Source organism: Puma concolor, chromosome C1, assembly GCF_028749965.1.
Source record: "Puma concolor isolate L17-30 chromosome C1, mPumCon1.1.hap2, whole genome shotgun sequence".
Classification (NCBI taxonomy): domain Eukaryota; kingdom Metazoa; phylum Chordata; class Mammalia; order Carnivora; family Felidae; genus Puma; species Puma concolor.
In genome coordinates, this window is record NC_141674.1 from 25696983 (window position 1) to 25720956 (window position 23974).

At 46.7% G+C, this 23974-nt stretch overlaps 1 protein-coding gene across 7 annotated transcripts in view; it reads right to left on the reverse strand.

Moving 5' to 3' along the window:
* CSMD2 (CUB and Sushi multiple domains 2) overlaps positions 1 to 23974 on the reverse strand; it is a 602428-nt gene that overhangs the window by 206220 nt on the left and 372234 nt on the right. For all 7 annotated transcript variants that reach the window (XM_086716392.1, XM_086716389.1, XM_086716388.1 and 4 more), the window contains 6 exons: positions 21254 to 21580; positions 16952 to 17146; positions 7232 to 7370; positions 6016 to 6203; positions 4812 to 5000; positions 4488 to 4604 (listed from right to left, as the gene is read on the reverse strand). In XM_086716392.1, the coding sequence (XP_086572518.1) occupies positions 4488 to 4604; positions 4812 to 5000; positions 6016 to 6203; positions 7232 to 7370; positions 16952 to 17146; positions 21254 to 21580 (1155 nt within the window). The remainder of the gene's footprint in view (positions 1 to 4487; positions 4605 to 4811; positions 5001 to 6015; positions 6204 to 7231; positions 7371 to 16951; positions 17147 to 21253; positions 21581 to 23974) is intronic.

Sequence of the window (23974 nt, forward strand, 5' to 3'; positions counted from 1 at the left end):
GGAGAGTGGGTCAGACACAGTAGAAGGAGTCAAGAGTTGATTAAGCCCTAAGCCCCACACTCTGTTCTTTAGCGTGCACACACAGCCCCTCCATAGGAATAAACATTTGGCTGGCATTCTAAGGATGAGTAAACAACTGAGACGGAGCCCCTAGGTCTCCCAGCTGTGCTGATTGCTTGGGGCTCTTTTGGCCATTGTGAGGAAATGAAGACATTGTCACAGGGACAGAGAGGCCCCATGTTGGGGTTTGAATCCAGATTTGGTGTGATGGATGCACACACAAACCAACACTTGACCGGAGTCACCATGCAGGAGCCTACGACAGACGTGGATACCATGCCGAAGCACACATTCAGAGCTGTGGAAAAGGCATGGGCTTTGGTGGGGGGGGGGTGGTGACAGACCTAGATCTACAGCCCGTCCACCAGCTAGAGGGTCTGGGCCAGTTGTTCAGCACGTCCTGAGTTCTAGTCTCCTCCACTCTAACATGCGGGTGATAGCATCTCCTCATAGATGACATTTAATTCTCGGAGCGAGGCATGACTGGGCTAGCAGATGCAAAGCCCACAGCATGGTGCCTGGCACATAGTAGGTGCTCTCTTTGCTCAACTCATCTCTCAGGCAGCTTTAATGGTTAAAAAAATGTCAGTTCCAGGGTCTCAGCAAGGGCACGTTCTTTGGACTCCTGAATTGGCCGTTCCCTTTGGCTGGGAAATCGAATAATTCTGAATTTCACACAGGTTAGAGTTTCCCCAGCTGTTCCTCTGTCTGCTGAAGATCAATCAGAGTCAGTGACCTAATGGATCTGTTAACCTGAGACACTCTTACAGGCACTGCCCTCTGGAGAAGGGTCTTGGTTCAGTTTAATTCAATTCATATAAATATTTCTTGAGTTCCTGATGTGCCAGGCATAGAGCCAGAACCTGGGGAAGCTGCAGGAAACAAGGAAGGCAGACATGTCTCTCAAAGATCTGAGAGTCTTCAGGGGGAGACAGAAAATGGAGCTGCAAGTTGTGTACTGTGTGGCAAAGTATGAGAGCTGGGAAGTATAGCATCATGTGGGAGCCCATGGAGGGGAACCCAACTCACACTCAGGGCTGGAGAAAGGGGGTCAGGAAGGCTCATTAAAGGAAGTGAGTTCAGAAGATGAAGAGCTGGCCACACAAGAGGGTTGGTGGAGACGGTGCAGGGGGAGAAAGTGTTCCAGAGAGAAGAAAATCATTTCAATGCACAAAGCTCTAGAGGACAACAAAAGCCTGGGAAGCTTCAGGAACTGAAAGAGTTTCAGTGTAGCTAGAATGCAGTGTCTACAGGGCTCTGAAGGAGGCTGAGAGAGGTGAGCAAGGGCTATAGGATCATGCCAGCTATTTTACAATTTAGAGCTCCATGCTAAGGCTTTGGTGAAGCCTTTAAATGCTTCTAAGGAAGAAGTGACCTTGCCATACATCAGTGACCCCTTGTTGATTCTCTGCCTGGAACGCCTTTCATCCTGGCTGATTTTTGCTCATCCTTGAAGACTGGCCTAAGTCTCAACCCCAGGACGCCTACCTAACCAAGCTTTAGGCTGGCCTCTGGATGTTTCCCACCCCTATCTGCTCTTGGCCGTGGTACATTAGACTGTCTGTCTCTACCACTAGACTATAACCTTCGTGAAGGCAGCAAAGCCAGAGTGGCTTGTTCTTCTGGGTTTTCCTAGCACCCAGTGTAAGTTCAAGTATAAAATAAGCATTTATTAAATATTTGTTTAATTGCATTGACTTCTAGGCAAAGACACACATAGAAAGCCAAGGGGAAACACACAGCCCTATAAATTACAGGGGGTTGTTCCTCTAGGGATCACGAGGGGCTGCCTTTCTTTCCCTCTTGATACCATGGAGGAGCTCCTGGCTCCTGCAGTGGCCAATGCTGGCCCAGACCTGGTGGAAACAGCTCTGCAGGGTGAACAAGGACTCTGTTCCTCTCCTCAGGAACAATACTGTGGGGAGAAGGGGACAACGGGCCCTCTGACTGCCCTGACTGCCTGGAGGTTCCTGTCTTCCCAAGAAGCCCCATGTCATCCTAACCCCAGCTAGGTCAGGCCTATTAAAGGCAAGAGTGAAAGAAAGCACTTAAGTACACATGGTGGGACTTTATTTTTCTTTCAAATTTTCTTTCTTTATACAAATAGTATAGTTTACATGTAATACATGTTTATTGCTCAAAACTAGAAAAAAAAACCAGAAGATAAAAATAAGAGAGTAATAGCACTAACATCTTGGGATAGATCTTTTCAGACAGTTTTCTATGCACATATCCTTGTTTATTTTTTATAAACTGAATATATTCTTTTGGGAAACATCTCTTTCGACTTAACAACATATTGCAACTACCTCTGTGGGTCTTTAAATATTCTTTCACATTATGCCTTTTAGAGGCTGCACATATAATGCAATAATTATATACAGGTAATTATTATATGTTTATTTAACATTTCCTTATTGATGGACATTTGAGTAGCTAACTAATCTTCCAAGTAACAAAGTGTTTTAGGAGGTGTCCTTGTAGCTGAATCTTGATGTACTGTTTTTTTTCCATATAAATTCCAAAAGAGGAATTGCTGGGTCCAAAGGCATGTATATTTTGAAGGCTTTCGATTCACATCACGGAACCATTATCCAGAAAGTGTCAACCATTTCAAACAATGTCAGCATTGAAGAAGAGCAGTTGTGTCTCTACAATGTCTCCCACACTGTTATGATTTTCTCTGCTGACTTGAAAAAAGACATGGTGTTTAATTACTCATTCAGTTTTCTTTTCTTTAATTATGAGTGGGGTCAATGTCCTTTCATTTGTCTTTCTTCTATCATGAAGCACTTATCACTTTGCTTATTTTACAGGTGTAGGGACCAGGTATATTCTCCTTAAAGATTTTTAGGAGCTCTTTGATGCATCAGGTTGGTAATCTTTATTTGATTATACACATTGAAACTAATTCTGTCCACTTACTATCTGAATTTTCTATGGCTTATTTTTACATAAATCCATTTAAAGTTTTATTTAATCAAATATAACATAGTTTTTGCATTTATGGATTCTGCTTTCAGTGTTACTCTTTATAGTACGTCTCTACCTGAGGTTAGATTTTCATGTTCTTCTAGTACTGGAATTCATGTGGTTAAATGTATGAGGTCTGTTTGCTTCTTTTCTTTTTTTCCCTAAGTGTTTAAGCCTACTGTTTTAAAACCATTTATTAAATAATCCATCCTCTCTTCAATGGATTGGAAATGACACTTTAATTATATACTACAAACTGTCTCTTTCTCACTCACACACACACAGGACTATGCGTGTGTGTGCGTGCACAAACTCTCTCACACACACACTCACTCACACACATACACAAAGGAATCTACTTCTGGACCTTTATACTCCCCCATTGATATGTGTGTCCACGCCAATACTCATACCACATCATTAAAATTATTTTAGCCGATAACAACACTTTAATATCTGGAAGAGTTACTCTTCTTTTAAAAAATTTTCTTGGCTTTTCTACATGTTAACTCTTCCGGACAGAGGTTCTTATTCAACAGCATGCATCAGAATTACTAGTGAAGTGTTCTAAAATCAAAGATGCTTATTTTCCACCTCCAATGTAGAGAATCAAAATCTCCAGGGTGCAGTCTAAGCATTAATATATTTGCTGAAGTGCAGAGGGGTTAAGAACCATGACTCTGGATGAACTTCAGAATAAGCTCTGAGGGTAGAAGCCATGTCTGCCTGGTTACTGCTTATTCCCAGCCCCAGTGTCTGCAACATGGGTGGCATTCCATCAATATTTGTTGAATCAAAGACTATATTATTTACTGTTTATTTTTAACCAGAACCCCTAATTTAAGCATGGGTTTCCAAAGATCATTCATGGTAGGGAAGTTGAGGTAACACTCCAGCCTGGTGAGGAATATGAAAACATGGCACCTGAGGAACAGTTGAGCTATGTAAGAAAAGGATCACTGGGTCCAGTTTCTGAAGGGTGGACATGGGGAAAGGGAGCAGGTGTATCCTATGTTCCTCTAGGACACAGAACAAGGAAAAATTTTCAGGAATACCTAAAAAGCTATTAGGAGGGGTCAGACCCATCAAAAAATGACAGCAGGTGCCCATCTGCTAAATGGGTTGGCCACCTTCCCACCACTGGGGGTGTTCAGGCAGACGGTGTGGTGCCATCTTGTAGAAGGCAACTCAAGAAGATTCCTGCATTAGGTAGGGTGATCTCTATGATCTCTTCTGGCATGGGGATTTCAGATTCTTAAAAATATTTATGGAATGAATTCTGTTGATTCAAAGAGATATGAAGCTTCTGGGAGTTTCCTTGCTGATGAGAAAAATTCAGTCTAAGCCCTGTGGTCACTACATAGGGAGATCCCCATGGAGGTCACATCGACCTGGGGAACATGGGGCCCTGACCAGGTCACATCCCAATACTTGCTATAGGCCTAACCACTCACCCTTGCCATGTGATGTTTCGATAATCCAGGTGCAGTTCAAGTTGTTGGGGTAGAAGTCGGGAAACCCTGGTGACAAGATGGTCCCACTGGAGCCTTGAATGAAGCCACCACAGAGTGCTACGAGAGTGAAGAAGGTGGTCAAAGACTGGAGTGGCTTGGGGAGCTCCCCCACCCCAACCAATCTTCCTGGGAACTTGGGAGCCATCTCCTCTCCACCCCCAGCCCTCACTGATGGAGTGGGAGAGTCAGTGCCCCTGCCAGTTCCTTTTTTTCATGGCAGGAAAGGAATCCACTACCTAAGCACCCCCATACAGTGTATCTCACCTTCACAGCTGGGCAGGGCCCGGCTCCACTGGAAGTTAGGCTCACACTCCAGGGGCTCCCCATCACTTAATGTGTAGCCTGAGTCACAGCTGAAGGTCACCAGAGCACCCACATAGAAGTCATTTCCATGGCGCTGCCCATTTACAGGGATCCCTGGATCCAGACAATGGTCTGACTGCAGTGTTATAGCTGGAAAAGAGAGCCCACAGCTGGAACAGACAGCTCACCATCACCATAGAGAGACCCCAGCTGGCTCACAAAGGGAAGGAGGAGAGAGCCCTGATTTACAGAAAGTTGAAGCTGCTATTTACCCATGCATCAAGCGTGGCTGTCAATATCTGCTGAGAGGGTATTTAAAGACCTGTCTGTCGGGGCGCCTGGGTGGCGCAGTCGGTTAAGCGTCCGACTTCAGCCAGGTCACGATCTCGCGGTCCGTGAGTTCGAGCCCCGCGTCAGGCTCTGGGCTGATGGCTCGGAGCCTGGAGCCTGTTTCCGATTCTGTGTCTCCCTCTCTCTCTGCCCCTCCCCCGTTCATGCTCTGTCTCTGTCTGTCCCATAAATAAATAAAAACGTTGAAAAAAAAAATTAAAAAAAAAAATAAAGACCTGTCTGTCAGAGAAAACAAGTTGGTTCTATTATTTGTTCATTCATTCATTCATTCATTTAATTAACAGAAGTTGAGTGTCCACTACGGTTTAGACACCACACTAAGTCTTAGGGATACAAACATGAGTAAGAAAATGAGGCTTTCCTCATGGCGCTCTCAATCGTGACTTTCTATGTTGGTCTACAAAGAATGGAAGGGACATCCATCTTCTTCAACTGAGGCACCAGAGATGGATGCAGAAGGTGATGAGGGAGGGTGAGGGTGAGCAGGAGATGCCATCACCTTTTAACCTCACGATCCTCAAACAAACACTCTGTCCCCAGAGAGCCTGGCACAGTGGCACCCAACCACCTGCTCGCAGAGGAAGCCTTGTGGTGTGTAGATCATCAGCTTTCATTGTTTCCAAAGGCTCCCCTCTAAGCTCCCATGGGCTCTGACAGAGGCTGAGAGCAAGGGAGTGCCCCCTCCCCTAGGAGCACAGCCTAACTGAGAAAGCCATGGGGATGGGGCTATGCTGGAGGCCCGCTGCTGGAACAGTCCTGGGTCCTTTCACCCACTGGAGCCCACCTTGTCATCGGCTTCCCTGCCAAGACTCACTTTCATAGCGGAGCTGGAAGCCGATGTCTGAGTGACTCTTGTCGGTAGAGAAGAGGAGGTAGAGGTAGTTGCTGGTGCTGATGAGGAACTGGGGAACCTGGGTCCCATGGTAAACCCCGATCAAGGGCGCTGAGTATGTCCGTCCATCTCGAACTTCCAGAGTATCATAGTTGACCTCGGTTTTAAATCTGCCAAAGATGGAAATGTAGACTTCTTGAGAAACTCAAGGTTTATTAATTTGCAAATGACAAAAGGCCCTGCCTGACCCAGGGCTTCAGAACAACCAGATTTTGGCTGGCTGGGACATTTAAATACAATAGTGATACAGAAGGGCCTTCTCTACTGCATTTAGCCCCTCCCCCTCCTCCCACGGCTAGGCAGCTCTCTTAGTCCTCCTTGTGGCCTGGACCAAGACTACTTATCTTAAGACCTAGAGGTCTTAAGGCCTAGAGGTGCAATGTTTAGACTCATGGGGGTCAGAAGGATCTAGGCCAGAATTCAGTAAACTATAGCCCAGGGCCAAATCTGTTCTCTAGCCTATTTTTGGACAGCCTAAGAGCTAAGAATGGTTTTTAACATTTATATAGAGGTATGTTTTTAAAAAGCAAAAAATATGCAACAGATAACCACAAATGGCCTACAAAACCTAAAATATTTACTATCGGGCTCTCACGGAAAAGTCTGAGCACTGCTGTTCTAGGCTGGGGATGCTCTGTACAGAAGAAGTTTGTCTTCAAACCTGGGTGACTACTTTCTCTACCCAAGGGAAGCACCTGGGGTGGGAGGGGGAAGTGGGGGCATCTGAACAGGCTTTGGGTCAGAGGTCAGGAAGGCTGCCCTCCCACATTGCAAATTTCAGAGCTCTGCTCTTCAGATGCCAATGACTGCTTCAGTGACTGGTGGGTCTATCTCCCATTCTCCCTCCTTGGGGGTAAGGGAGCCAGAGAGGCTCTGACATCCCAAGTGATACCCCCACCTTCTGCTCACCCCTCTGGTCATAAACAGCACAAACCCCACTACTGAGGTAGGACCAAGGCCAAGGGCAAAGCCAGTGTGGTCTGTCCCCACTCCCCAGGGCAATTTGCTCCAGTGTTCTCTGGCTTGGCTGACATTTCAGCATCGGTGCTGGTCCTTGTCCCTCAGCCCCAGGTACCCTCCCACACCACTCCTTAGAAGACCCCCTTGCTGCTGCCTCCAAGGTTGTGGGTGCAGGTACCTGTCGAAGGTGATTTTGATGGGGTAGCCTGGCTGGGCTTCGATCACCCAGGCACAGCTCAGAGCATCCTTGTAGAAGCCAGGCCAGCCTGGAGATAGGATGGTACCACTGGGTGAAGTCAGATGACCACCGCAGGGGGCTGGGGGACAGAAGGGAGAGAAGGAGTTTTCTTGAGGGGACAAGTGAACAAACAGATAAAAACTCTCTCTATAAAACATATCTGCCAACAAGTATTGTTTTTGTTTTTATGGAGACTTACGTAAACTATATAAGCTGTGAGTTCTGTCTATTGGGATCTTTATAGATACGGCCCACTTACATCATTCAGACTTTTATTAAAGGCCGGAAGGGAGAAATAAAAATAATCCTTTAAACAAAGTCCTCTGCCATTCTGGAGGGGCTGAAGTACAGCTGATATTTGGGTCACACTGGTTTTTCACTTTGTTCCTCGCTCAATCAGCAGGCTTGTGGCAAAGGCAGAGACCAGGCAATCTCCTCATGCCTGGCGTGGTCTGGCACTGAGCAATGGGCAGACCCCGATGCTAGGCTTGGAGCACCAGCACAACCTGTTCTACTATAAGCTCCATGAGGGCAGGGACCTTATTAATGGTCTAATACAAGTTGGGATCCCCAGCATTTAGCCTAGAGCTTGCAACACAGTTATCAGTGATTGCTGCTTGAATGAATAAATGAATGGATGGAAGGTTCATGGCAGATGGCTCCACAAGACACTGCCTGGTCCAGACACGCCTCTGATCCTGCCACGCCTGTTATCTCAGTCCTTTGGTCTCTCTCTGCCCATCCCTCAGCGTCCCGTCCCCATCCGCCTCACCACTGTCTCTCCTGCCTCCATCTCTTGGTCCTTGTGGTGCCCCTTAGAGCTACTCCAGTCCTCCTCCTTCAGGCACGTGGTCAGCTTTCGTCACCCACCCCTTTTCAAGCTATGCTAGGCCATGCGACTGCTTTGCCCAATAAAGTGAGGACAGAAGCAGCACGTGTCATGCCCACAGGGAACCTTTAGGAACCGGTGCACAGTTTGCCGTTTCCTGCCTCAGTGACTGTGAGAGCGTGTCAAGATGGAAGTCCCTCCAAGCTGGGCCTTTAAGTGACTCTGAGGAGTAGAGCCACTGATGACCAGTGTCAAACATGCAGCTCAGGTAGTCTGTGTGAGATATAAACTCCTGTTTTCAAGCCACTGAGATTTAGAGGTTGTATGTCAGTGCAGTCTAACCTAGCCCACCCCGACTAATACACATGCCTCCCCAGGACTACAACTGACACCCACGCTGTGGGCCACTGTCGCCACCACTGCCACTCATGGGCTCACACGGACAGTCAGTCACATTCATTCCTCATAAAACACAAACCCTGTAAGGGTGGCGCTATTATCCTCTGCATTTTACAGCTAAGAGAGGGTTATGGATGTTAAGCAACCAGCCCTGTGTTAGTAAGTACTAGGGCCTGGATTCAGACCTAGGAAGACAGCATAAATCCAGAGATCCTAAACTAAGCAGGCTCCCAGTTTTAAAAGAACCTCTGCTTCCCTTGGAATCCCTTGCTATGAAGCTATCAGATGCCAAAAATGCCCTGAACAGGACCAGGAAGGAAATAAAAAGCTATCCACACTTGTATCTCTGCAATATTGTATATGTTTATCTCTAGGTAATCGGTCTCATAAAACATGGTCAAATATACACCTGTCCTTCTCTCAATTCTATAAACTTCTTGGAAACATCTAAAAATAATTATCAAGAACTCTTCATAGAATGTTACATTAGGAAGTCTAATTAACATGAGATATAATAACAATAATAATCGCACTAGAAGTAGAAACCCATGCCAATGACTTACGATGCTACTTTATGTGTATTATCTCATTGAAAGGCACACGACATTTACACAGTTATTATGCCTATTTTACAGAGGAGAAAACTAAGGCTAAGCAGGCTAAAAGATGAGATCAAGAACTAATGGAGTCAGAACTGGGATTTCACTTCAAGACCTCTGCCTCTAAATCCCCCTGCGGCACGTAATGGTAGACAGCTGTTAAGTGGCAGGAATGAGCTCACAGGGATTGAGAGTTTATTGTGTGTCAGGGCTTAACGTGGATTATTCTTGTGACAACTGCAACACTAAAAGACAGATACTACTGTTATCCTCATTTTATAGGTGGGGATTATCACCCCATTTTCAGTTAAGTTGAGGCTTGGAGGAACTTAAGTAGGAATATAGCATTTATACCAAATACCAAGAGAGTAAAGTGCAACGTGAGGATTGTCACTTCTTGGGTAATCCCAGTTTTCCGGATCCATCCTTGCACCTCCCTGAACCTGCGAGTGTGTTCCCCTGTTTCTCCGATGGACACACGAGACCTTGGAGGTGGAGGGGAGTGGGCCTACTGTTCCATCCCTGGGGTCTCCATGCAGGTATTAGCCTCAGCAGAAGCTGGGGCTCTCTCTTGGCTTCAATTCAGCAAGGGCCCTGCCTCTTGGGTTGTGGATTGCAATATCCTCACTTACTCTCCAGAAAGCTGTAGCTCACACAGCCGCTTCGGGGCACAAATCTCAACAAAACCCCATCTGAAACAGGGAAACCCAGATCCTGCCTTTGCTAGTCACCACTTTGTGTTTCTCCGCTGTGTTGTTTCAGTGCTTTGGCCGGTTCACCTCTTCTTCTGCCCATGTGATGCTCAGATGACCTCTCTATGCACTCAGTCCTTCACACCCGCTGGTTCATTTTCACATGCCAGGGTGACAGGTGCCAGGCACAGAGGAGGCGGGGGAGGGCTCCTGAATGCAATGTGTCTTTAACATTTGAAAAGACGCTCAGTCTCACTCTAACAAAATAGATACTAAAACTACAATGAGAAATGACTTCTCATCCATACGATAGGCAAAACCCAAATTTAATGACATGTGAGGCTAAGGGAAACCTGGTACTCTAGCACCTTGCTGGTGGAAATGCAAAATAGCCCAACCCCTGCGAAGTGAAATTTGGGAATGTCTAGCAAAACTCTTATGTGTTCACTCTCTGACCCAGCAGTTCTCCTAGAACTCTATCCCAAAGATACACTTGCAAAACTATGACATGTATACATACAAGGGCTATACAAGGGCAGCACTATCTGTGATAGCAAAGGAGTGGAAAGGTCCCAAATGTTCAGCAACGGGGAGCAGGCTGAATGAACTGGGGTATCAACAAGATGTACGATGCAGCTGTGAGCAAGCATGAGGAATATTCTATATAATGCCAGGGAGTGGTCCCCAGAATACATTAGCAAGTGAATAAAAAGCAAGGTAAAGAGGTAAAAAGTAATTGTATGATTCCATTTAGCTAAGAGAGGGGAGGGACACACACACACACACACACACACACACACACACACACTCACTCATGTTAACAATCGATAAAGAGTAAGCCAAAAACTCACGATTATCTATGGAGAGGAGGAGGAAAGGGGGTAGAGAAGAAAGGGGTAAAAGCTAGATTTTCTCAGAACATACCTTCTTTTAGGGGTTTAACTTTGGAACTATGTAACTGTTTTTTCACCACTAAAAAGAAAGACTTAAAGTTGATAAGTGGTTTCTCAAAACTCAACAAGAGAGTAAACGAAATGAATACGGTACGGGGTCACTTGCTAGCACCATCACACATGGAGAAACAGCGAAAGAGATTTTAGAGCGCTGTCCATCCCTAGTAGGATCCCGGAATGAGAGGAATTGCAAGTAAAGCAACTTAAACCATCTGCAGTGATCACATTGCTGTTGCCAGTGGTGGTAGTTCAATTCCGAGACTCTTGAGTATGTGTTAGGGAATGAGAAATGACGCTGGTGTTGTAGGGAGCCGGAATTTTCAGCAGGAATGAGAGCAGGTCCTGATATGACATCAAGAAAGTGAAAAAGTAAGTGTTCTTACATCTGAAATGAAATGAGCCCATTATGCATTTTATGTTTAAAAAATGATTCTTTAGCTCTGTTCATTGAAAAGCCTTAGAGACAAGGGCCTACTCAATAGTAATAATTATGCCTGGTGCCCAGACTCTTAAGTATCATTTTCCACTAAAAAAGGGACCAGGGCTCCTTGGAGAAATGGCTGATTCCAGGTCAGGGACAGAAAATGTTCAAGATGAGGTTGGGCCACTTTCAAAAGGCTCCCACTGGCCGATGGGACAATTTGAGCATTGGTTAGAATAATAATTGCAGTGGATTTAAATGCATAAAATATGTTCAAATCCACTGGACTGTAATGATATTTAAAAATGTTCAACTTTAGAAGATGTCAGGGAATCAGCTCATTGATATAAAAACTGCTAAAAAAAGGAAAATAATTAAGTTTTTCTCCTGCCTTTCCTTTATGAACTGTACCTCAGGGTAACCAAATAGTTGATGAGGGTGAGTTTTCTTTAAGTATTCCAGCTTATAAAAGATGAAATGATAGCATGTAGGCATTCTGCACTCCCCAGGCAAGGGCCACTGATGGCTCCTAACATCCTCAAATGAGAGACAACCAGACATTTGCGCCTCTGATGGTGGCACAGAGCCCTGCCCGTAAAATATTCCGGTCAAAAAATGGAACCTAAATCTGATTAGGTTTGTAAGTCCTACTGCCAACTAAAGGAAATATAAGAGAGACAGGACCATGTTAAAGAACCTCCCAGGGACATAATTGTCAAAATTCAGAGTGCAGGAGACACCTCAGGATAAATGACCTGGCTTCTTCAACAAAAAAAATCGCAAGGGGTGTGGGTAGACATCCACAGATTAAGACAGGTAAAACACACATGCTAACTATAATGTATGAACCTAAGGAGGATTCTGATTTTTTAAAAATATTTTAAAAATAAAGTGTTAGAGGGCCGCCGGGGTGGCTCAGTTCGTTAAGTGTCCAACTTTGGCTCAGGTCACACGATCTCACGGTTTGTGGGTTTGAGCCCCGCATTGGGCTCTGTGCTGACAGCTCGGAGCCTGGAGCCTGCTTCGGATTCTGTGTCTCCATCTCTGTCTCTGCTCCTCCTCTGCTCATGCTCTGTCTCTGTCTCTGTCTCTCTCTCAAAAATAAATAAACATTAAAAAATTAAAAATAAAGTGTTAAATAATCATGGAAGTTTGATTGCATTAATTGATTAATAGGGGGCCTTAAACAGGTAAGTCGTTCAGGCTAAATAAAATCGTCAGGGTGGGGCCCTGATCCAAGAGGACTGGTGTCCTTATAAGAGGAGGAAGAGACACCAGGGATGTGCACACAGAGAAAAGGCCACATGAGGACACAGTGAGAGGGTGGCCATGTGCAAGCCAAGGAAGAAGAGGCTTCAGGGGGAACTAAACCTGCCAGCACCTTGATCTTGGGCTTACGGCTTCAGAACGGAGAGGAAACAAATTTCTGTTGTTTAAGCTGCCCAGGCTGTGGTGTTTTGTTACAATGACATGAGATGACTAATACACTGGGCTTCTGGTGAGGGGCTGGTGGTCCCCACTGAGGGACGGCCCACCTCTCCTGACCTCTGAGGTTAAAGCTGTGCCAGGCAAGGAGCAATCGGGAACAGTGACAGAGCACAAGAGTATGACGAACTAGTCCTCAGGGAGCCTCACAAGGTGCTGGACACCGATCTACATGTGCTGTTTCTTTTCCTGTATGTTTTACCTTCATAGCAACCCATAAGGAGGGTAGTGGTATTAGCCTCATTTCAAGGTTGAGGAAACAGTTACAGGGAGGGTAGGTAACTGAAGCACACAGCCAGGAAGGGGCAGAGACAGGATTCAAACCCGGGTGGTCTGGTTCCAGAAATTTTAAGTGGTTGCTAACCACGTGGGAATGCCCACCCTCATACTGCCCTCAGAGGGGTTTTAGGTGACTAGGTGTTGAGCGTGAATGACAAGAAGTAGTGTAAGCCTTGCCCTGGGGTCTGCTAACTCCACCATTTTATGGCAGAATAAAAGGAGAATGAACTCTGGGGTCAGACAGACCTCATTTGGTGATTAAGAGTGGTGGTTCTGGAATCAAGAGTCCTTGGGTTGGAATCTTGACTCTCCCATTCATTTAGCTGTGTGATCTTGAGCAAGTTACTTAGCTACTCTGTGCTTCAGTTTTTCTCATCTGTGAAATGAGGACACTAACAGGACTTACCTCCTAGGATTGTCATGAGGATTCGATAGGACAATGCATGCAAAGCACTTGGCCTAGTATCTAACACTCAGTAAATGCTCAAATGTTACTGGCCAGGGGGATCTCAGGCAAGTCAATTCACCTCACTGATTTGCAGCTTTCTCGTGCTTACAGCATGATCGCATCTTTTTCACAAGAGTGACCAGAAGATTAAGTGAGATCACGTTAGAGACCCAATAACTCCTCTTACTTCTTCCTCGGAGGCCTAAATGAGCTACAGCTACCACTTTGATTCCTCTTGCGGGAATGGGGAGGACTGGCCTTCTTTTTTATAGGACTTTTTAATTTTCTGATTATAAAAGTAACACATCTGGCAGACATACAGAGAAAAACAATGTGGACGTGTTTACACCGAGCTGTCAAACCATTTTCCTCTAGGGAGTGGGACTGGGAAATGAGAATTTTCACTTTGAACTTTATCTCACGTATTGTTTAAGTTTTTTACAACCACCAAGTATTACTGTAAAAATGAGAATCAATTTATCTCCTTCCCCCCCCCCCAGTGTATTTCTTATAAGTAGCATATTTTTTTTAAGCCCAGTTTGAGCTTCTTTGTCTTTTAATAAGGAGTTTAATTACCTTTACTGCCATAACTGATATGTTTGTCTTACAGCTGTCATTTTGTTTTATGCTGTCAATTTCTGATGCTTCCATGTGGTGTCCTGCCTTTTGCAACAGGCAATATGTTTCCTTTTGTTTTATTTTTCTACTGGGATAGGAGTAGAAAAGTTGCTTTTCATCCTATTTGTGGCTACTTTGAAGTCTTTCATAAACAGGGTGGAAATTATATTCTCTGTAGTGAAATAATTCAAGACAAATACAGAAACAGTGGAGCCAAGAGTCTGGGTTTGAACTCTGGCTCCACTACTTACAAGCTGGGAGGACCCCGGGCAAGTGACTTAACCTCTCTGCACCCCAGTGGGGACAACAATTATACCTACTTCCTGCCTGATGCAAGGCTGAGATGAGGTGACACCTGTAAAATACTTATCCCCATGGGGTATGGTTACTTGGTTCTTCCGGAAAAAAGACGAGGAAGAGGTGAATGTGGGGGACAGATAACCGGGCAAGCCTGTGTAGACGCCTTTACTGCCTGGAAGGCTTTTTTAGTACATTTCTGGCTTTAAACATACGGATCCCCTATGTCCTCAGTTCTCTAGATAAGGGGTCAGCAAACTGCAGCCTGGGGGCCAAATCTGGCCCATCCACTTAAGCACTGTCTAAGGCTGTGCCTGTGTAATGATGCCAGAGTTGAGTAGAGACCCATATGGCCCACAAAACCAAAGATACCTCCTCGCTGGCCCTTTAAGAAAGTTTGCCGACTTGCGTTTTAGAGCAACCAGATGATCATCCTTCTTTCTAAATTTAGGAGAAGACGCCATTTTCTCCCTTGTCCCATTATAGCCTCTCAAAAGCTAAGTGGCTCTTAGCATATATTAAAAGATTTTTTAAAAGACCATTAGCTTCTGCATTTAATTGTCCACAAGGTGGGGATACTTAATCAAAAACAAAACTAGAAAAAATGGAAAAGACAAAAGATGCTGATTACAAAGCGGGGTTCTCCTGAGGCTGGGATGTTGAGGGAAAGGAGCCACGGAGAGGCCAGGTCCCAGGGGCTCCTCCACCCCATCTGCTCCACTGGTTTAAGTCTGGGATTGGCCACCTGAGTTGGGGTCCCTCACATGCCCCTCTGCTATGTCGATCCCTAGGTCCCCGAAAACCAGTTTGGCAGCAAATGCCCACCACCCTGAGCAAACTGGGCAGGCTCTCCCCTGGGCCAAGTTCAGAGTCTCTCCAACGGGCTGCCCCCTATTTCTGGCTGCTTGCTGACCACGAACGCCCGGGTCCCCCATCCTCCCAAGGGAATGGATGAGATAGTTTTAATTTCAAAATTAGGACTGTGCCTATGAAACAGTGAGTCCAATTCTCCCATGCATTCATACGTGGTCTCGAGTATTCCACTGCACTGGTGGAGCTAGGGTCTAGAAGCACCCGATTCAGGAGGGTGGGCAAGGAAGTGGATTCTGCCTCCTCAGAGGGGGCCAGCTCCACTGAGACCAAGTTGCCACAGGCTTTTGGGACCCTGGGAGACTGGGCTTCTGCCCGGAAGAGAATCTAGGTGGGGAGACAGGACCAAAGGCCACGGAACTGGTAAAGAAAAATGATATGGTGTTCAGACCAAGTGTCCAATAGAGTGGTCCAGCAGTGGCCCAAGGCAAACAAAAGGAATTAGGAAAAGGGAGGGAGACAGCGGGGAAGAGTGAGAGACAGCGGGGAAGATGCCTCAGATGAGATGGGCCAAGACGAGGACAACCAAAGAAGTCAGAGGACAGAATGAGGGAGAATAAGGGGCAATTTCACGGAGCTTACAAACCAGTGACAGCACAGCTAACAGTTTGGGGTACTTACTTTATGCCAGGAACTACCCTTTATATATGTATCTTATTATTATCCCCTCCCTTTTGTTTTTGCTGGAAGAAGCAGAGGCTAAGAAGGAAAAGGTGATTTGCCAGGATTCCAGCCTACACCCCAAGGACTCGAAAGCCCACTGTAAACCCAGACCCTCTGCCACAAGCACTGAGAGGTCAGCGGTCTCTCATGTCCTCTCCCCTCCCCCACCCGTCACCTCTGGGGCAGTGCTTTCTCTAAGGCCCCCTTTTGTTCTCCTGTTCTTCCCACCTGCTGGCCAGGGTGCTCAGATTTGGGCCTGGGGACTGGGTACGTAAAGAGGTCAGTTAGGTCTCCAACTCTGTCCACCACGTGAAATGACAGGAAGAAGCTTTCTGCTCCCGAAAGGAGAGGACTACAGCCCCTACCTCCATGGCCCCCGTCAAGGGGGGCCTCCAACGAGCCCATGGACACTCATCTTTCATCCATCATTATCAGGGGCCTGTTCTGTGCCAGGCACTGTGCTTGGTATGCACATCCGATATGATTCCTGCCCTCGAGAAGCTTAATCTGTGTTTTAAATGCCTGCAGCTTCGTAGAACGGATGGCTGGTCTCTGCAACTAAGTCAAAACCTGTTCTGTGCGGCGAGGCAGGATCGAGGGGATGCCATAGTAACCCCGTGCTTGCTTCCAGCTGTGTTCCTTCTGGCTGGTCTGCCCGTAGCCTTCTGAAGGCTGACCCCAAGGGTACGAAGGCAGCATTTAACAGGAGCACAAAGGCCAGGGCTGAGAGATGTCCCGGGGAACCGGGGAAGATGAGCACGTGGAGGAGAGAGAGGCAAGCAGCCGGAAAGACCCAAAGTTCCATGGCATTGCCAATGCTTTGGGCTCATGGAGCTCCCCTGGGCAGGAGCTGGAAGCAGGGCTCCTAAGAGCTGTGGTACTGAGAGAGCTCCCAGTTGAAAGAAGAAGTGTTTTTGATGTCTGAACATCTGAACCCAGAATTTCTCCAGTTTAATCTCTGGTTACAATTCAAATTTCTACACGAAGTAGATCTGTAAAGCCCCTGCCATCCCAGTGTGAGGGTGAGAGGGTGGCCTGGGTCCTGAAAGAAGAGGAAGGACCCTCTCTGGCTGACAGCCACAGTCCCCAGCCCTGGCAGGCATGTACCTTCACATCGCAGCACGGCGCTGTTCCAGACCACGCTGCCCTCCTTCAGGATGCAGGTGATGGTCTCTGAGCCCTGAGTCCCGAGGAAGCCTTCGTCACAGAGGAAGGAGATGGAGCTTCCCAGCTGGAGGCTGTCACCAAACCGTTTGCCATTTACCGGAACGCCAGGATCTGGGCACTCGTTGTGTCGGAAGGCTGTGGGGACGGGGGTCAAGGACGTGATTAGGTAGCGCTGGTGTGCAGAAGGACCCCCAAAGAAAACAAGCTCCATTATGATAGTCAACCCTAGACCTCCACCACTTCCACGAGAACCTGCCACGCTGGAGAGAGAGCCAGACGCTCTAGAGGCAGGTACCCCAGAACCAATGAGCCACACTGGGCATGAAGTGGGTGGTTGTTAGACTTGATCTCCTGCCTTCCTGAGCACTGAATCCAATTTCGTCCTAAGAAACATATATCAATCAGGCAGTGGATTAAGTATTTCTCATGTAGTTCATTTACATCATATGATTCGGGGAAGTAGACACGATCACCCCAGTTTACAAATGAGGAAACTGAGGTTCAATGTGGCTTAGGAGCAGGGCTGCTTCCTCCTGTCACATCCATTCGATGCGTCCCTAACTTCAGACAGTATGAGATCATTTATGTTGCAGATGAGCTGGACTCCAAGTCCTATGACACTCAGAGACACTAAGTATTATAAAGTAGGTGCCCTGGACTCAACCCTGTCTGAAGCCATTTCCTTCATTTCCTTGTGTGTTGTCAGGCTGCCTCTCACTCTGTCTGGGTAACTGATACCGCAGCGGGGATGGGGCAGAGGAAAGAGAGCACTTGCCGGTTTGATTGAGCTTTGCTTCTTGTTAGTTACATGGGTCTGGGCAACTTATATAATCTAGCTGAACCTTCATTTCCTGACCTATAAAATGGAGACAGTACTACACTGGCAGGGTCATTCTGGGATAGAAATAATAGGGAAGTTGGTATGAATTTGAAAGTGGAGAATGTTCGGGACTGCACCTGACAGATGGTAAGTACTCCCTGAGTATGAGTCCCCTTCCTTCTTCCCCACTGGGTCTCCACTGAGCTCATTCCCAGCCTGCCTTGATTAGGGGTGCCGTGGTTCTCATACTCAGGTCTCTGAGCCACACCCCATCTGCATCCCTGCTGTTGTGAGCGTGGCGCTTTCCAGGCGAGACCAGGCTCCATGGCTGCGCAGGCACATGCCCCCTTAAATTAAGAACTCAATCTGCAAGCCTCTGAAATTCCCTAGTGATTGAAACATTTGCACAGCCAGAAACAGAAGGGCCCCGGGGGCTGCGGGATCTTGCTGGAGGCAAGAGACCTGAAAAGCGAGGGATCCTTCCTACTGATGGGGAGCTGCGGGACCATGCAATGTGGAGACGACTGTGATGATCCCTTGCAGCCTCGCGGATGCCCCAGCACTCTTCCCACTGAATTGCTAAGCCCAGCTCAGCCCAGACTTAGTCTCCCCACCTTCCTTCATTAGCAACGGTGACCGTGAGGTTGCTTTGACGTTTAGAAAGATGGTGTGGGAAGAAGAGTGGTGCTCAGGGCCCAGAAGTCTGGACACACATGTCTCTTCAAAACCCAATCAGTCACACGTGCGCACGCTCGCATGTGCACGCACACAGGGACGCACACATGCAGGGATATGAAGCTACTTCCAACATCTGGGCGCAAAGGTTCTAAATCAAGGATTTACATACTGCTCAGTTCTACCTGTGCACTTTTTCAAGCCTCAGTTTCCTGGCATGTAGAAGGGGTGGAAAGAGCTTAGCTACTGAAGTTTCTGCTGAGCAGCTGGTGGTGATGGCCACGGAGGCACTCACACAGCAGGTGCTCAGGAGACGGCAGTTACCATCTTCATTGTTCAAAATGCCCCACAGAAGGATTAGCTCTGAGGAGCGCTGGGGACGAAAATGGGATCACTGATCCTTGTTACCGGATCAAGCTTCAAGTCAGCACAAGGGGAACCTCCCAGGGTTCTCTTGCTATGGGGAAGCTACCTGGGAGGTGAGCTCCCTGACACTGGGCAGATTAAAGCTCAGCCTAGATGATCATCATCTGCATGTGACCAAGGAGCTTGATGTCCGAGTCCCCAAACACTTGTCCATGGACTATTGTTGCACCAGCTACAGCAGAATCACATCAGAAGCCTGTAAAAATGTAGATTATAGGGCTTCGTCCCCTTAGGGATTCTGATTCAGCAATGGGGCCTGGATTTAAAACAATTACTTCTATTTATCCATCCAACTATCTGTATAAATGCACAGAAAAATATCTGATGTCTGCAATAATGTTCACTGGCAAGAATCATTTCTGGGTGAGGGGATTTTAGGGTCGTAGTTAGTACTTTCTCTTTGATCTGCCCCATTTGTTGAGTATTTATGTGTTAGATGCATGTCATTTTTCTAGTGGTAGAGAAGCCTTGGAGAGGAATGCTAGGTAATAGCTCGATCCTCACTTAGGTCAGATCCGCTGCCTTTTGCCTCTCCCCCCACCCCTGGGGACTTAGCATGTGCTGCTTCCTGGAAAGAGGGCACTTCCTAGGTTTAGCTAGGAGACTCAGTAGCCAGTTTGTCCCAGGCTCCCCATTGACGTCTGCACCTGCTGAACCTGCGGAGTTTCCAGCCCTCCCCATGCTGCAGAGTGGGCTCCCTGGCATACCTCTTACCCTTCTTCCTACTCCTACCAGGGAGAGAAAAAGGGCATTACTCACTCATGGATCTCTCCATCTAGTAAATAGTTACTGATCCTTACCAGGTGCAGACCCTGTGCTGGGCAGTGAGGATAGGAAGATATGCATACCCGTACCTTTCCAGAGCTCACTATCTCATGGTAAAGCAAGGATGAGGGTAGATAAGCTAGAAGCTAGAGTGGCAGCGCTAGACTGGGAAGACTGAGGAAGACAGACTGGGTTCTGCTTCCTCCTGCCTGTGGATGGTGGGAAGATCTCCAGATCCCTGGAGGAGGCATGCCCTGAGAAGACTGATGGTTTCTAGCAAGTTTACTATCCTGAAGAAGGTGCTGAAGGGAACATCGAAAGGGCTTTAGCTTGGGTAGTTCCTTAGAATCTGAGGTCCCCAATGGTCCACCATTTGGCACCAGCTGTCTCCAGCTCAACTAGACCCCAGGGACAGGCGGGACAAGGAAGCAAGACCTCTATGCCAAGGAGTGGGGTGGGGGCTAGGAGATCAGTTCTGTCAAAAAGTACCAGACTGGGGCGCCTGGGTGGCTCAGTCAGTTCAGCGTCTGACTCGATTTTGGCTCAGCTCATGATCTCACAGTGATGAGCTCAAGCCCCTTATCGGGTTGTGAGCTGAGCATGGAGCCTGCTTAAGATTCTCTCTTCCTCTGCCCCTACCCCACTATCTCTTAAAAAAAAAGTACCAGACTATGTGAATGTTTGTGTGCATAGAGTGAAGTGTGAATTGGGGGCTTGCATTTCACAAGAAGCCTCTGGAAGAGTTTAATTGCTCAGGCAGACCCAGCTTCAGCCCCACTTGACTGTTTGCCATTAGCTAAGTTCACTGGGTCTACAGTAAACTCATTATGACCTGATAAGCACTTGTTGCTATCACTGGCAGCTTGCTATTTCCATCCCACCCTGACTATCACCCCAGGAGGCACAGACATGGAAAGAATTACCCCTTAGCTTCAAGCTGCTTCTAGAGAAGGGGCCCAGTATGAAAACTGGAGGTGATAACTTTTGGACTGTGGGCCTGAGAGGGGCAATGAGGAAATGCCCCCAAAACAAGACTAAGAAAGCTCAGTTCCAAGCAGAAACACTGCTTGGGACCATTGTTTCTGATTTGACTATGGGGGTGGGAACTGGGCAAAGTGTGGTGCAAGAGCCCCACTGGGGCTCCCTGAAGTCAACAGTAAGCAGGTGTTCAAGGACAGGGAGGGGCACAATGGAGTGGGATGGGCAACGATGTGTGGCTGACACAGGCTTCATCTCCCTTGGGCTCTTCCTGGTTCTAATTGGGCCTTCTAGGAGGGGGAGGCGGACAGGGAAAAATGAGGTTCCAGCCTTGTTATACATTACATATGGCGCCTATAGGAAATAGATGCTCAAAAGAGAGCCACGTGGTAGGAAAGAGCACCCTGGCCAGCAGCCTGCACTTTCTGCTTTTTCCTGGCCTTGCCGGAGCACCATGCCGGGGCACTGCAGCCCTGCAAAGCCCTTGGAGCTGGCCCACCCATGTCAATCCTCCTCCATGGGGGCACCCTGGACCAGGCCCGGAGGCTGATGTACAGAAGGACCGAGTGGGGACTCACTGGTGAAAGTGATGTTGAAACCCCTCTTTCCTGTGGAGTGGTCAGTCTGGAACTCGAGACGGGCCACGTGGCCGCTGCTTGTGATGGAAGAGGGGAGCTGGTTTCCTGAGAAGGTGCCCAGGACTGGGGCCTCGGCCGTGGCCCCATCCTTGATGACCAGGAAGTCGAACTGAGGTTCTACATCGATGTCGTTGAAAGCCAGGTGGATGCGGCTCTCAGGCCGGGCCAGGATGAGCCAGACACAGTGGAGGTGGTTGCCGTAGTCCTCTGGGTAGTTGGGCGACAGGACGACCCCAGAGGGGCTGGTGAAGTTGAAGAAGCAAGAAACTGTAAGAGAAGAGCGGTGGAGGTCAGTGAGCAGCCCTGCACTCTGCCTGGGCTACTGAGGGTTGGCACAGGGAACATTTCTTTAGCCTAAAGAGCAGCAGAAAGAAATGATGACACAGGGTTGGGCCAGACTGGCTGGGCTCTGAGCTCTAGGAGGGAGACACGTTGGCTCCATGCTCGGTATGGTGCTAGGAAGGGCCCCTCTGGCAAACCACAGACATGGTGGAGTTGGTCTACTCTTGGCCCCTCTCCCCCTTACAGCGTGCTCATCCCAGGAAGTGTCTGTAAGCTCCTGGTCCCTTGTATCGGGGAAAAACCATCCTTCAAGCTTAAGTAGGGTCACAGAGCCCAGCTTCTCCTAGCTGGTGGTGATCCGTTGGCTGGTAACCAGGGTCTGGGTATGCCAAGTCCATTTCTCCTCTTTAAACACTTTTGGTGGGAAAATAATAGGTATGCCCTGGGGATTCTGGAAACCTCGAAGTTACATACGTATGCTAAGGAGGTGCTGGGTAAACATTGTCTCTCAGAGACCAGAGCTTTGGAAGAAACCTGGGGCAGGGGTCATGGTGCCTCATCTGGATGCCTTGCCCTCTTCCTGTCCTCTCTCCTACTTTACCCTAAGGACACACTCTTCTGAAAATCCTTATTTTCAACACTTTTCATGCCAGCGACTAACAGACCCTGGAACAAGGCTGAGGCAAGGGAAATGCTATAAATGGAAAAACAAACAAGCGAACATTAAACCAAAATTAAAAAGGAAAAGAATACAATGAAAAAAATTGCAACAGACATGCCAAAGGGTAAATATCAATATTAAATTCGAGTCTTCGTAATTGTATAAGAACATCACAAAGATGAGCAAAGAATATGCTCACAGGATTCATAGGAGAAAAAATAGAATTAATATGAAAACACAGTCCATTTCACAAGTAAGAAAATAAAGAAAAAATATACAGCCCAATATTGTTAAGGCTTTGTGGAAACTCATGTGTATTTATTGCCAGTTGCAGAGTAAAGTTGATATAATCCTTTCGGAAGGGAGTATATGAATTCTTATCAACAGCCACAAAACTATTCAAATATTCTGACTCAGTAATCTCTAGGAATTAATTTAAAAGAAAAAGAGCCACATGGACAAAGATGTTTATAGTGACATAATTTTATTACAGAGAAAAAATGTGAGCAACCTATATACGAGCCTAATAATAGGTGGTAAATTATAGCCTTTAATGTGATGCTGTTTGAGCGAAATCATTAAAGTGATAAATATGACCCTGTAGAAAGAAGAACGTTAAGCATCAATTTAAGTAAAACAGTAGATCATAAAATTATATGTATACTTCTGATTATAGCTATTACATATTTATTTACATGTGGATAAAGACTGGACATGAGCCCCCGAATAAAAATTGTTTCCGAGTAATAGGTTTTGGGGTAATACTTTTTCAAAATGAAAACAATATTTAATTTTCCTGACTGCAAAAAATGAGATAGGCTTATACTAAAACTTTTTTAATGTAAAAGTATAAAGAGGGTAGGAAATAATATGGACAAACATCTGAATCTCTTTATAACATTTATGTTGATGTTTGGTGTTCATAATACAGAAACTTCGGTAAGCCTAGTATTTGGCTTATTAATTATAATGAAGCTCAGGTGAAAAATAATAATGAAATCATGCTTGCAAAACAAACACACAAAACAAAGGAACCGGTCACTCTTTATGTTGAGTTTCTCCTTCCTTCCCCTGACTCTACCAGTCTTCCCCTTTTCTATGTTAGGTATTTCTTTTCCAACCTGCTACTCAAAGCCCTTCCATCCAGTTCTGCAGAGTGAACCTGGTCCCTAAGACACAGTCAGTCTCACCCTTGTAATCTCTGTGTTTTAGAGGTATAGAAAGAGTCTGAGCCAAGGGGAGAGCTGGACATGAAAATTCTTTTAGGCAACACAATATATAATAGTGATTATTATAATATATTAGTGGCGGTTACTAAGTGCAGGCATTGTTCTGAGCACTGTCATCAATTACTCAATTTAGCTGTCACAATAACACTATTTGGTAGGTAGCCCATTTTAAAGATGAAGACACTGAGGCACATAGACGTTAAGTAATTTGCCAGGGTTGCTCGGCCAGTAAGTTGTAACAAACATCAAGTTCAAAGCCATCTGACTCCAGGAGCCAAGCTCATAGCCACCCCTCAACATCTTCTTCCAGTTTGAGAATAGTACTGCCCACTGGGCCTAATGGAGTCCTTGGGAGTGTTCTCAAAATTTGCTGAATATCAGTCTATCAGTCCTAACGACTACATTAGCATTGAAGTGGGGGGCCTCTAGGCTGGCCATGGATGCCCCCCCCAACCCATGCCATCTCCAGCTGCAAGCATAATGCCAATT